The sequence below is a fragment of the Gavia stellata genome, chromosome 10 (genome assembly GCF_030936135.1).
Source record: "Gavia stellata isolate bGavSte3 chromosome 10, bGavSte3.hap2, whole genome shotgun sequence".
NCBI lineage: Eukaryota > Metazoa > Chordata > Aves > Gaviiformes > Gaviidae > Gavia > Gavia stellata.
In genome coordinates this window covers 8,980,422-8,994,759 of record NC_082603.1, presented here as the reverse complement: position 1 = coordinate 8,994,759, position 14,338 = coordinate 8,980,422, and the positions used below count along the sequence as shown (strand labels likewise).

The 14,338-nt window shown below is 54.5% G+C and overlaps 1 protein-coding gene across 3 annotated transcripts in view; it reads right to left on the bottom strand.

Annotated features, from left to right (window-relative positions):
- Nucleotides 1–10,959: 10,959 nt before the first annotated feature.
- Nucleotides 10,960–14,338, bottom strand: part of TMEM121 (transmembrane protein 121) — a 38,142-nt gene continuing 34,763 nt past the window's right edge. For all 3 annotated transcript variants that reach the window (XM_059822000.1, XM_059821998.1, XM_059821999.1), the window contains exon 2: nucleotides 10,960–12,966. In XM_059822000.1, coding sequence (XP_059677983.1) covers nucleotides 11,376–12,314 — 939 coding nt within the window. In that variant the 5' untranslated portion in view covers nucleotides 12,315–12,966 and the 3' untranslated portion in view covers nucleotides 10,960–11,375. The remainder of the gene's footprint in view (nucleotides 12,967–14,338) is intronic.

Sequence of the window (14,338 nt, the reverse complement as noted above, 5' to 3'; positions counted from 1 at the left end):
CCCCAGAGACTCATCCATTGGGACTTCTTCATCCCTTCTTTCTTGGCCAGTGCTGCTCTTCAGCATTGCCCTTCATCTCCTAGCAGGCTGCTGCCCCTCGCCCTCCCACCCCCCTGCTCGCCACCCCCCTTGCTGTGGCTGGGCTGGGCGAAACCGAGACAGACAGAGAAGGGAAGCAGAGAGTAAAGGGAGGACCCTCCTGCTGAGCCGCACAGCCTGCGTGTGAGTGCTGAATGGAGCAGTGTTTGCCCCGCACTGGGGCTGTCCCCAGGAACAAAACCCCTCTGTCCCCGGCCGCGCACCCCGCAGGAAGCCGCCCCGCTGCAACGCGCCTCTGCGGGATGTGAAAAGGAGAAGCTTCCTGAAAGTTATCCCAGGGGAGTGAGAGAAGTAGGGCAGGGGAGGCATTCCCAGGATCCTGCAGTGTTCCCAAAATGCGGGGCGGTGAGGCAGACAGCAACAGGAGGGGAGAGGAAAGTGGGGGCTGCAGCCTGCACCCCCCCCAGCCTGCCTGTGTGCAGCAGAGAGGGTGCAGCGTAGGATGTATTCGCAAATGCAATCAAATGCAAAGGGAGAAGAGATGGCAAGAGAGAAAGATGACTTGGTCCTGGCTGCCATTAGTGTTTCAAGCTTGGCAGGAGGTTGCAGGCTCCAGGTGCACCCATGCTACCCTGGGCTGGAGCACATCTCAGCTGGGTCCATCCAGCCAGCTGGCTCCAGCTCAGAAAGCTGGCTATTAAACCTAGCCCAGTGAGCTGACCCCCAGCCTGACCCCCCACACCCTCTGCACCACAGGGAGCAGCAATTAGCCTCCCCTGTGCCTCGTCAGCTCATCAGCACTTCTAAAGGTCAGAACATGGCACGGTGGGTGCGCATCTGCTGGGCTGGGCATGGGGGGCGACTGCAGGGACATGGGCTCCTGCAGGGATCGGATGGGACCTGGCTGAAAGGAAAGCTTCCCTGCCAAGTGTGTTACTGTCCTCCTGTGGCAAGAGACCCAAGTCCAGCCTCAAAGCAGGGGTTGTGATGATGCACGGCTGTGGGTGACCCAGGGGACAAGGAGAACCCTTGCCTGTGTCCCACCGGCTTCTCAGCTGGGTCCTGCATCCCTGCTCCTGCTGCCCCATAATGCTGCAGCTCTGGCTGCTGGCATGGCCTCACCTTGCCTGGCTAGCCCCTCTCTTCTTCGATCTCCTCTTCTTGTAGAATTTGGGATCCTCTAAAGAAAAATTGCCTTAAGCGGGAGAGGTTTGTTATAACTTACAGGCTGAAAGGCTTTTTCCCTGCCTGCTTGACCCTGCTCTGTGATGTCCCTTTGAATAGATCTGTCCATGCTCCGTGAGTGAAGGCATTGAGCGTGAAATCCCTGGCCCCAGTTGAGATCTTCTCAAACTACCCCTGCTGCACTGATATTTTTTTGCATGGGACTAATTTTTTAATCGGAGTGATGTAGGACATGATCAGAAGCAATTAAAGGCTGGCAGACTAATTAATGTCAATCAGCATGGTTTATGGGTATTGGCCTTGTCAATCAAACTTGATATTGTGTGTCGGTGAGATTGCTTTTGGTTCTCAAAGCTAATGCTCTGCAGAGAGCTTTTCTTTCCTGAGATGCTCATTAAAATAGTACAAGTCCTTCAGGAACGAGTTAAAGGACATATTTAAAGGTTCTTTAGGCACTGACAATTACAGATAGATCCTTTGCTAAATCCCACTTGGTGCTGCAGAAGAATAAATGCCAAGCTTGCTATTGTGCTCCTGAGAACTGTGATAGGGGCATCGCACCCCTCCTGGGGCCAGCGTGCCACTGGGAACGTGCCATGCAAAGGTCCGGGCTGGAGGAGATGGGTATAGCAAGCTGCTCAGCCCAGTAAAGGAGTGATTAAATGGGCATCGTGGCAAGACTTAAGCAGCATGAGGGCAGGATTTCTTCCAGAGACAGACTGGAAATCTGAAATGGGCCGTTGGGTGGTTTGCAGAGGGATGTTTGGGAAAAAGAGAAAGAAGCGGAAACCTGTTGTAAGCTTGATCCTGACAAAAGCAAATGCTCAGGGTGCTTTGGAAAGGGTGGGTTTGTAAGTGAGGAGACCTGCTGCAGCTGAGGCATTCCCAGCAGCACTGCTGATCTCTCCACAAGACCCCAGATGTTTGCTGACTGTGGGCATTGGCAACATTTCCAGCATCCCACATGAACCCATGGAAGAAGAACAGAGCCAGCTATTAAAGGACATCCCTTCCCTTGCAAGCCTGAGTGCCCTGAACCTGGCGCTGCTCTTGTTCAAACAAAAATCAAAGAGCGTTTACAGTGCCTGTGTTAGGATGGCACAGGCACAGTTGGTATGAGTGCTCACCACCTGTTAAACTCTGAACCCCACAGCACTCATGTTCTTTGCACATAATAGTATGGATGTAGTTTCCTATTTTAAAGAAAAAAGAATAAAGGAAGAAGTCCATCAGGTGGAGCCCCTGGGAAGTGCCTGGCAGAGGTGTGAGAGGGCAGAGAGAGGACCTTGCAGGGCACAGCCAGCCATGAGAAGCGATGCTCCGAAGTCCCAACAGCCCAAAGCAGGGGTGACACGGGCTGCAGGGTACCACTGGGCTGGTGGCATCACCTTCCCAACAGAAAACACCTGGCCCGTTGGCACCGTTGTGCTTGGGAGGTGTGAGACTCATGGCCGTCCATGCTTCACGGGCAACGCAGTGCCAGCTCCTTCCTACGCAGAGCTGGAGAGAGCTGAAACGCTGGTCTCTATCCCGCTGGCTTCTATAGGCCTCCCTGGGTCCGAGAAAGACTGGCATATTATTCAGCAACCTCATCAAATATTACAGTTCAGCCAGCAGGTTTCTAAGTGGTCACCGTTAAATTTATCTGTTTGATTGCTGGGGCTCGTATTATTAAACTTTGGAGCTGTATAATTTTATCCTTTCTGAATGGCTTACAATCCTTTGCCACAGCCTGTCAGCCGGAGATGTCTGAAAGACCACGGCAGGCTGAGATCAGCTCTGGTCACCAGCGAGCTGGGAAGTTGAGCCATGCAATGCTTCACAGCCCCAGTAGCCCTGGCACGCAGAGAACCGCTGCGGACATGGTGGGAACAGGGAGATTGTAGCCATTAGAGGGGAGCAGAGCGGTTTTTATGACACACTTGTTTCCATGGTACAAAATCATATATTGACATTATGGTGGAAGATCCTTTCCCTGGTTATCGCTTGAAGACATTTTATCTAAGCAAATGTTTAATTGCTCCTCATTGGACACTGGTCAGGGGACATTAGGCATCAATAAAAGATGACTCTTAAAATATGGGCTGAATACTCTTTCCAGCACAGTGTGGTGGTTATGGTCGCAGAACAGATTTGTTTCACTGCCTTTTTATTTTTTCATTTGTTTCCCATTTGGGCAAGGTGGGTGATACCTCTGCCATAATCACATCCCTACTTCCCAGCACCAGCCTCTGCCCTGCAGCTTTCCTGACGCAAAATGCCCCAGCCCTGAGGGGGCCACTGGGGACAGAGCCACACATTTTGATTCCTAGCTGACATGGGAAGAGCATGGCCTTGAGACAGAAGATGAGGTTGCATGCTGCTCAGCAAGAGCGTGGAGACACCGGTTGCTCTGAGGACACGGATGCTGGAGGGAAGCATTAATACTCTGGGCCACCATGTCTCCCTGCCATCTGTTGCACCAAAGCAAAGGACACCAAAATAAACTTCAAAATCCCCTGCAAGGGAGAAAACTGGATGCTATTTCTACAGCAAGCTGTTCAAGGCTTGCTCAAATCATCTTTCTCCTTTCCAAACATAGCATTTTTCAGAGCTGTCCTGCCTCGGGGAGATGGGTTTGGTAGCTGTAAGGCTTGTAGTAGTGTGATGGTACATGCCGGAGGTGCACGGCGTGCTCCAGCGCAGACAGCCCAGCTGATTGCTGCTGATAAGGATGAAAAGCAGAAGCCATGCGGTCTCCAAAGCAGCTGGTCCTTGAGCTGGCAGTCCTTGTGGAGCAGTTTGGTCCTGGGCAGGCAGCACCGTTTAAAGCTTTTAGACATTTCCTGAAATGTTTGATGGAAAGGAGGAGAGGTTTCCTCCCATAACGCCTGCAGACTGCTCGAGGCCCTTGTGCTGCCCTACCTCCTGCTAAAAGCCCTTCCACCAAGGATCCATCTCCTCCAAGTGCTGATGTCCTCTCCCCAGGAGGAGATCAGAAGGAAAATTTTATGAGGATTTATTCTTTATTTGGCATTTGGGACTCTCCCAGTATAACGCACTTACTGCCTATGGCCCATTCCCCTGTCTCCTGGTATGTGCAGGTAAAAATTTATGCTACTCCAGGTGCCAGCCTCACTGGAGAGATTAATGAGAGATAATTTCTTACAAAGAGGTTTATTGAGTTCTCCGAGTTCATTCACCAGCTGTAAAGTGAAACATCTGAAAACAGTTTTTGAATACTAAGTTCTCCCTGGCACTAGCGCAAAAAAGGGAAACAGTGCCTTTTTCTGCTCGAGGTATTTATTCTGCTGGGCAGAGCAGGCTCCATGTGCAAAGCCCTGGGAGCTGAGATGCCAGGTTATTAGATGCCTGCTGGTGTGGACCACCCGGGGTGTGGGAGGATGTGCCTGGCATGCTCAAGGCACCGCGCTCTGCTTCTCAGCATCCTCAGCCCCGCAAGCTCCCGTGAGCGAGGGGTTATTATCTCATGGCAGATTTGGAGAAGCAGGGGAGCCCTGGAGACCAAGGCAGGGGAGATCACTCAGCTAAGGCAATGTAAAGGCACTAGGAAAAGGGTTTGTGGCTATGGCACCCTGCAGAACCTCATGTCTGCTGGTCTTATCGCCTGAAATGTTGGTCTGGTTTCATGGCAATATCTCTTCTGCTATTTTATGCTTTAAGAGCCAAGGAGGAAGGTCCTTCCTTGGACCTCAACCTCAGCCAGTCCCCTCATTGCATGTGTCTTGTTGACCTGCTTCTCAGGACATCCCCGCTCCCTTTGCCCTACCCACAAGCCAAGCGGGAGCCCAGCACTGGCTCCTGCACCCTCACGCTGGGCTGGTGCAGAGGGCAGAGCCCAGACCAGCACAGCCCGGCAAAATAACGCGTGGTTGTACTGTTAGAGATGATGCTGTTTTGCTGCATCCAGTTCTCTTCCTTGGTGCATGGCTCCTCCGAACAGAAGTCACCCTTGCTTGGGTTGGAGGAAATTGGTTGCAATCAGTAAAATGTCCTTTCAAAAACTCCTCCTATTAGCAGTTGGGCTGGTGGCTGCACAGGAGCCTCTGGGGTGTATATCTGTATGCAAATATTGGCCACGGGGCACTAATTATCCTCTTCTCCCATCTCAAGCTCATTTCTATCCCTGCCAATGGATCATTCTACTAATTTTTATCTCCATTGCACTTAGTGTACCATGCCCATAATGTCTTTGGATTTTCACACAGACGCTGAGGGTACGTTAGCAGGGAAGAGTCGGTGGGGAAGCCCACAGCTGTAAGGACAGATTTCAGAAGATGATTTACTATTTCCCTCAACATGTTAGAGCAAGTCCCCAGCAAGCCATGGTCAGACTGTGGGCTTTTCCTCTGGGATACACAAGTGGGGAGGATCTGGGCATCTTCTTCACTTATTTATTAATTTACACTTTGATAAGCCTTCCTTGGAGGTGATTTTTCTGCTATCTGCAGCATTTTTCCTTCAAAATCCCCCTCCTGACAGCATCCCAGCTCCAGCAACAGGACTGCCGCTTCTCCACATCCCGATGAAGAACTTGCAGAGATATGTTTGCAAATGCCTTTTGCACACATGAAATGCTGTAACATCAGGAAAGCTCACATAAAAACAAGCTAGAGTACTTGCTCTTCCCTTTGACTGGTCTTTGTCGTCAAACAACTGTAAAAGAGGGCTATCAATATACCTTGCCAGGGTCTAATGCTTACTGAGCCATTATGGTCATAATGTTTCTTCAGGCTGTCGTGTCCATACATTTGAGACACTGAACATGTCAAAACCACATAAAATCTTTATTAAGGTGAAATTAAATGAGCAAGCCAAAAGCAGTAACTTAAATTGATATTATCCTTCAAGGATGCCAGACATCAAAACCAGACAGAGCTGAAAAATCCAGGGCATTCAAAGTTAGGATAAAATTGATGAGAAACTCAAACTTTTCCTGCAGAGCCCAGGCAGGAGGAATTTAGGCGGACAGGAATTGCTGTTACAGTGCTCTGGACACCTGCCCTTTGTTTTTTATTGCAGAATTGGCCTGAGTTAAAGAAGTGCAGCGAATCTGGGGCAGGCAAGAGGAAAAGAGTTACTGGCATGAATGTTCAGTCTCCCTCCGTTCAACAAATTAACCCAGACTGAACAAAAGAAAACAACAAAAAAAATTATTTATTTGCATACAGTCTGAGGTGAGAGTCCACGGGGCTGCCCTGGGTGGCACTGGGACGTGTGGCACCCCGCGGGGAGGCCATATGGAATTCGCAAGGGGGGGAGCGGAGAGCCTTTTTACCCTACTCAGTGAAATACAACCTGACAGACTCGATCCCTCCCCGCTGTACCTGCGGTGCCTGCGGCAGCAGCGCTGTGCACACAAGCACAGGGCGCGCTTGAGGAGGAAACTGGCGCGGTGCAGGTTAGGAGGCAAAGCATCCCGCCGCTCCGCTGCCTGCGGGACAGCATCTCCCTGCACCCCTCCACTGCTTCCCAGGCAGCTTCTGCCCCCTGCACCTTCCCAGGGTTACTTTAGGAGGTGATGATCTCAGGTACCGGCGAGGCAGCGGTGGGTATGTGGCTGGGACTGGGCCGGCTGCTCCCTGGCTCCCCGGGGCTGCACCGGAGCCTGTGCTCTGGGAAGGACCACCGGGGTGGGAGCGGTAATTAAACCCCAGGAAAAAGGAGCAGATGCTGGGCTGGGCTGGGAGAGCAGCCTGTTCCCAGGCACACCGCTCTTGGTGTGGCGTTTGCAAAGTCTCCCACTGCAGAGAGCCAGCCTGACCACAGGGCCATCCTTGTGCTGTATTGCCCAGGTGGGTGTCTGTCTTCTCCCAAATTCTCCCAAGCACTTTTGGACCCTGCAAAGACACCAGTGCCGTGCTCACGCAGAGAATCTGGCTGCAGGACCACAGGGTGCTTTCGGCTCGGTGCCTGACACCAGCCGCCTCCTCCCAGCCGTGCACAGGGGCTGCAGCATTAGATATTTTCACCTGCCAAAAGGAGACCATCAGAGGACAAGCAGGACACGTGAGAGCTGCCAGGATGCCAGGAAAGAAAAGCTACAGCTTGTACCCCGCTCGTCTTCCCGGTGCCCTTGGCTGTGCAGCACGCTGGCACAGAGGTCCCCGCAGCAGCAAGGGGCTCATGCTGCTGCATGCTGGATGTGAGCTCCCAGGAGGGTAAAATTCAGCTCAAGGCAGCAAGAAGGGTGGAGGTATTGCAGGTACCTCGAGGCTGTTGGGACAGAGGAGCTGGGTCCAGGCTCTTCTCACAGACATGCAGCAGTTCAAGCCCATTGCTGCCTTTTCATCCAAATGTTTGGTAGGGGGACAGGACCCAGGTGGATTTGTCTGGGCTCGATGCTTTGCAACAGCCTGGTATGGCTTGCTTTGCTTTGCTTACTTGTGAGATCCGGTTTTGCAGTTCTCCAACGCTTGGGAAGCGGATGGGTTCAGCCCAGCACATCCCCGCTGCCCGGGGAGTGATCACAGGTCGTCTGTGGCTGTGCAGGACTCAGACAATTTGCTGCCCTTTGGGACCAGCCTGATGGGAAGGCTCAGAGAGGCTCAGGTTTTGCATCTCCGCAGGGTGCCATTGCTCTGGTGTCCCCTGCAAGCTACCGGGTGGATCTGGCTCCTCCGGGGGCTGTCACTTGGTTTGGAAGGAGGCATTCACCTCAGTGCTGCCCAGCGGGTCGGTAACTGGTAGGACGGCACCCGCTGGGCCCTCGAAGCGCCACCAGCCTCTCCCTGCCAAGGGCAAGGGCTCCCTTGTGCCCGTGGCCTCTTTTCGAACGGCAGCGAGGGATGCCGCCCCAGTGGGTTTTCCACTGGAGAGCTGGGAATTTGCGTCCCTTCTTCCGCATTATTGCTGTGCTGCTTTCGCTTCAGCAGGTGGAATTCTATAGCTTGCCAGGAGGATTTCGCTTTTCACAAAGGAGCCTTTTGCCAACACACCTTCTCAGCAGAAAGCTGAAAAATTGCTCGGTTCCAGCCTATTTAATTTTAATTGTTTCCTTTAGTTCTCATTGCCCACGCCAAAATACCACCTTCCCCTAACAAACAGCCAGGCTGGGAGCCAGTCCCCTGCACCGCCACCGCCACCGTGCTGTCCCTCCTGCCCGTCCCATGGCTCCCGGGGGTCTTCTCTCTGCTGGGCTGGCCTGGATTTCAGGGAGGAGGCGGCAGCGGCTTGCATTGCCCTCAGCAAGCGCCAGGCGAGGACCAGTTGCAGTGCTGCCATTGCTGTGCTGTCTCCACATCTCCGAGGTCTTCGCAGGCTGCACTGCTCTCCCCTCCGCTCGCAGACGCCCGCTGTGCTGCCTTTCCCAGCTAGCTCTCCTCTCCTCTGCTTCCGAGCCTTCCTCCGGCGGCTGCTGTGGAGGGGCCAGCTCGCAACACTTGCTTTCAAGATGGCTTTGAAAAGAACTGGTTGTGTTGCTGAGTAAGAAACACAATGCACACGGAGCCCCCGGGGGATGTTGAACAGGAGAAGACAAGAAAAGCCTCTTCCCCACAGAGCGGGCTTTGAGCACCAGCCAGCTCAGGTGCCTTGCGGGAGCAATGCAGTGCACCGCATCCCAGGTGAGCATCACCTCCAAGACCCCCCCTCCACTCCTGCTCCTAACGCAGGGGCTCAGGGCAGCCCTTCCCCATGGACACCCCTCCCCACAACCACAACCCCGCGTCACCAGCGGGAAGCAGGGCCTTGCAGCCTTGGGGAAAAGGCTGTGGGGACTCCTAAGCCTTCTCAGAGGTTACAGCACCGGAAGGATGAAGCACTATTCCCTTTCCATGCAGGCTCAATGCAGGGAGCACAGCCAGACATCCCCCCAGGCAACCTTAGCAGCAGATAAGGCTCAAGGGAATATTAACTTATTCCAACGTAAGGCATGGCTGGAGAGCTAGGTCTCAGGCTAAGACAGAACAGAAACACACACAACAACCTGTCAGAGTAACCCCCCGGGTAATTTATTTTATCCCCAGGATAAAACACCGCTGCGGGTGCAGCCTGATGCTGGGTGCTGCCTGAGCCATCCCGTCCCAGCCCTGGGCTGCACCGGCAGCACCCCGCTTCCTGCACCTGCGGGTTTTCCTCCCCTCAGTCCTGGGGAAGAGCTGTAAAACAGGCTCATAAATTAATTACCTAAAAGAGTGGCAGAATGTTATTAGATACTTAGGAGTTAATTGTACCAATGTTAATCGCATGTATTTTAATGGCACCAGTAGAGATGTAATTCTATAGGTATTCCAGAATAATTTAGCAATTTAATTAATTTCTGCTAATACCTTTTAAATCACCTGCCTTCTTCCTTTCATGTTCTCTGAGGGAAAGGAGGAAGAAACTTTTCCAGTTGGCTAAACCTATTGCAAACTCACTTTTTTTAGCAAAGATATCGTTTCATTTCTCAGCAGATTTATTCCCGCTAGAGAAACACTCCCCCCCCACAAAGTCATCCCTGGGTGACAGGGGAGCCAAGGAGAGTTTGGCAGGTCTGTGATTGCCCGGTCCTAAATTTGGAAGGCTGGATCAGGGCTGGGCGAAATGTTTTGGACAGATGATGATGGGCTGAAAAGATGGGACTAAAATGATTTGTGGATTTAGGTCAAATTCAGCAAGCAGAGCCCGGAGAAAATGTGGACGAGAAATCTAAACAGCCTCAGGCGTTTTATTCCCATCACCTCAAAATGAAATGTTTGGTTTAGAAAAAAGCAAAAATATCCCATCTCAGTGTGTTCGAGATGCAGCTTTTCTGCTTGTCTCCCTTGTGCCCCCCCAGGTGCAGGCAGCTGAGAGGTGCCCAAGCCCCTGGGGCAGCCTTTCAGCTGGAAAAGCTATTTGCTTTCTGTGCCAACCGCTCGATGAGTGCAGGGCACAGCACCTCGGGACGGCGCCTGGGCGTCCAGGGGAGGTGGATATAGGAGGAGACAAGTGATTTGGGCTGTATGGGAGCTGCCCCCTGAGCTGCCCCCCACCCCGGCCCCGCTGGCAGGAAAGAGACCACCAGAAGCCATTGCTCTCATGGGGCTTTTATTGTCCGTCTGGCCCTCGCCTCCCACCCCGCTTCCCGCGGCTGGCCAAGCCCCTCAACACCACGCACGCCGGCGGAGGAGACCGGTGCCCATCCCCGAGCTCAGCCACCTGCCCAGGGCGGCACATCCTTCCCGGCTCTTTTTTGGGTTTTTTTTTTAAATGTTTTATTTTAAAAATATAGTAGCTGTGGAAAGCAGCCCTCTTTATAAACGCTCGATGCTGGAGTGAAATGCATCGTTGCCATCCTTATTACGAAGCCCTCCTGGGTGCCCGTTCCTGCCTGCAGCAGTGCTGGTGGGGCTAGGGCAGCTGCAGCGGCTGCTGCAGGCAGGGAGGCTTGCAACGGCAGGGAGAGAGACGGAGAGACCCTTCTAAAAATAGAAATATTGTGCTGAATTGTTTGGAGTGAATGAAATACATAAAACACCAGCATTGGATTAGCTTTAGCTTGTCAAATATTGCTCCCAGCAGAGTCGGCGTAGTGCACTGGTGAAGGCGCAGTCCCCCTCATCACGGGTCGGGGGACCCATGCCAGCCCCCAGCCCCACTCCCCTCAACAGCAGGGCTTGCTGCTCTCGCCCACCGCCGACACAAGGACATGGGCCCCCAGGGCAGCCCGGGAGCCCCCGGGAGCCGTTATAAATAGGAAACTGTAAACACAACCATTGGAGATAAGAGACATCTACGATCACAGGGTTTACTGGTTCAAACGTCCCACCCTCCCCCCCAACCCGTACATCTATGCCCCTGTCCCCACTCCATAAAAAGGTCTCCGGTAACAAAATCTTCGTTCCAGGCTTGGAGTAAAGGTGAGGTGCTTGAGGAGTAAAAAGGGACATTGCAACCTTAGTGGTCTTTGCACGGGAGGGGAGAAGTTGGGAGAGAGAGGGTTAGCTGGTTCAGGTCCTTTGCAAGTTCATTTGGTTTGTCTGGAGGACTCCTAGGGTTATACCTGAGATGAAGACATCTAGGGGACACTCCATAGCTCAATTAAAACATGGTTGGTGTTTTGTGCCTAGAAGAGCCCTCGCTGCCGGGATTTGTCCGTCATGCTCGCCCCGCGCAGCAAGAAAGCAGCATCCCTCCTCCGCTCGGCACAGGGCTATCTGAACCAACGCTCAGCTGGGGCTGATCCCTCATGTGTCAAGGATCTCGCTGGTGGGCGACGGCTCATGGGGGATGCCCTGTGCGCTGTGGATGGTCTGGTTGTGGGAGAGGGAGTTCTGCTGGAGCTCCAGGGCAATGGCGTTCTGGGGGAACTCCTTCACCTGCCGCTTGTACTCAAGGAAGGTGCACGCCTTGGTGGCAATCGCAATGATGTTCTTGCCAATAAAGATGGTGGAGACCCTGCTGTCCTGGAACAAGACCATGTTGATGGCCCGGATGAAGATGGTGACGATGTTAATAGTGACCAGGCTGAGGACGGGGTAGAGCATCATTTTTTGCGGGGCAATGTGCTCCCCTTGCATGCTGATCTCACTGAGGGACACGCAAGGCAGGATCAGGAGGAGTATGTAGCAGTAGAAGAACATGAGCCCCTCTGCCCAGATGGGCAGGCCAGTCCTGTGTGGCTCCCAAAGGTTGGCCTGGATGTCCAAGATATCCAGCAGGTCAAGGGCCACCCAGAAGAGGCGCCCCCGCAAGTCCTCCTTCTTCCGAAAGGTCCGTATGTACTCCATGCTGTCCAAGGCCACCAGCACCAGGTAGAGCCCTGGCACACAGATGGAGAGGAGCAGGGTCAGGGCTTTCCTGGCCACTGTCTCCAGGTTCTTCTTGTCCGCTTTGTAATTCTGAAAGATGAAGTACAGCTTGATCTCCAGCACAAAGATGTAGAGGAACCACAGGATCATGGCGTAGCCCCTCTTGGCCGTCTTCACCTCCGCCCCCACCCACACCGCCACGTAGCGCAGCACGATGAGAAAGCAGATGTCCCCCACCAGCACGATGATGCAGACACCAATCTTGCGGGGCCCCTGGTTCTGCTCCACCAGGTAGGCATCCATGAAGGCCATGCTGGTCATGATGACGATGGTGGTCAGACAGACATGGCGCTTGTCAGGCGGTGGCAGCACCATGGTGAGACGAGTGGCCCTCCTTCGTGCTGGCACTAGGGGAGCAGTCCTGCCAGCGAGGCACGGGGGGACATCTGCGGAGAGCCCGGGGACCAAGGGCTGCTCCGTCGCCCAGCCCCAGGAAGAGGTCCCTGGAGGAGCAACGTCTCAGCTGGCAGCACCGCTCTCCTGGGGTTCTGGGCTGCCCCTGCAGACCCTGTCCCCAGCTCTTCGCCCTTTGCTGGCTGTGCCCTGCAACCACCGTGGCTCTGTCCCCAGCCCCAGGCTGGCTGAGCTGCCCAGCCCCAGGCAGCCTCTGCCAGCAGCAGCCAGGGCTCACAGAGGTGCAGGGCCTCCTTGAGGGATGTCCCTCCTCTGTGGCAGGTCCCCCATCGTTGTCAGGGTCTCCAGTGATCCTATGGCACTAATGCACCTCTGGGCTCCGAGCCCCAAATCCTGGTACAGATCTCTGGAAAATGCAGTAGGTGACCGGGCAGCAGGCAGACCTGGCTGGCAGGGAAGGAAGGGGAGCTCTCCTCTTCCCAGTGAGACCCCACACTCCCCCAGGGTCTGGGAGGGTCCTGCTGTGTCCGCAGGGGGAACCACCTTCACACCTATCCCCACAGAGCTGTGCCGCGCTCCTGCTGCTCCCAGCTGTACAGGCATCCCTCCATCCCTGGAAAAGATAGCAGAGAACGAGTGTTAGGGTCCCTCCATGTGCTGGCCATAGGACGGCGAGGATGACAGCCCCCCTCAGCTCCCACCACACGGCAGCATGAGCCGGGCTCCCGCCAGGTACCATCCCACTGCCAGGGCACCCACCACCGTGCCCTGTGCGTGGCTTAGTGCAGAACAGCTTTTTATTGAGGACGAACACAGCCTAGGGTATCCTGCATGGAAACATGGCGTGCCACCCTTACACCGGCACGCTCCACTCGAAACTCCTCGGCATGCTCAAACCCTGGGTGCTCCTGCAGGGAAAGCAGGAGCAGCGGGGAGAGGGACCCATGTGCTCTATGGAGGTCCCACCCTGGGGGGGTCTGCTAAATTATGACCTTGGTGGTTACTGAGGAGGGGAGCGCTCAGCTTCCAGCGAGGAATAAATAAAGACGAGCTCTCTGGAGAGGGCTCTGGTTTTTTCTCACCGCCTGACGGGGTGTGAGGAGGCGCTTGGCGTGGCAGGCTCCAGACCCCTGCCCACGGCTGCAGCAGGGGAGGGGGCAAAGCAGCTCGTAGGGTGTGGGGCACGTCCCTCCTCAAGCAGGGGTGAGGTTAGGGCTGCCACGCGGGGCTTGGGCTGTCCTGGCATGGCAGGGGAGGGGGTCGGAAAGCTGTCCCCGGGGCGGCATGAGGTCCCAGCAGCTTTCTGGACTGGCTCAGCTGTTCATGGCCACAGGTCCTTCTCGCCATGCTGTGCTTGCGTAATTCATTTGTTAATCTTTCCTGTGCAGGGACCGCACTCCGGGGAAGTGAATGGGTCTCAGTGCCCTCAAGAGTACTATCAAACTGCTTACACAGAGTGAAGGAGATAGATAACAATCACAGTCGGATGTGCCCATCACACGCTGTGCGACAGCTAGACCTACTTGCATAGCAGCTCCCTGGGAGGAAAGCGCTTGACCTCACAGACCCCCCGGTATATCACCCCATCTCATCCTGCGGAGCCTGGCCACTGCGGCCGCATCTGCCCACAGATCCCCATCTCTCACGCAACCAGCGCGTTGCCAGCCCTCAGCACCATGTGTCTGCACAAGTGGAAATGACCACTGACCCCACCATCCAGGGCGATGCAGCCAGGCTGCTGGGGTCGGTGAGCACTCCTTACCCAGCCCGCCGGGGTTAGGCTGAGCCTAGACCTCGATTTGGAGGGCTGCAAAGATGCGGAGCTGAACCCCACACATGCATGCAGTTTAATTGCCCATCCCTTAGGGTTGGGGGACATCCCTGCTTGCAGGAGGGGGACCAGGACCCAGGGAGAGCTCTGGGAGCTGTCGGAGGGACTCGGCGCCAGAGCCCCCCCAGGACTCAGTGGCACTGCTTCTGCTCCC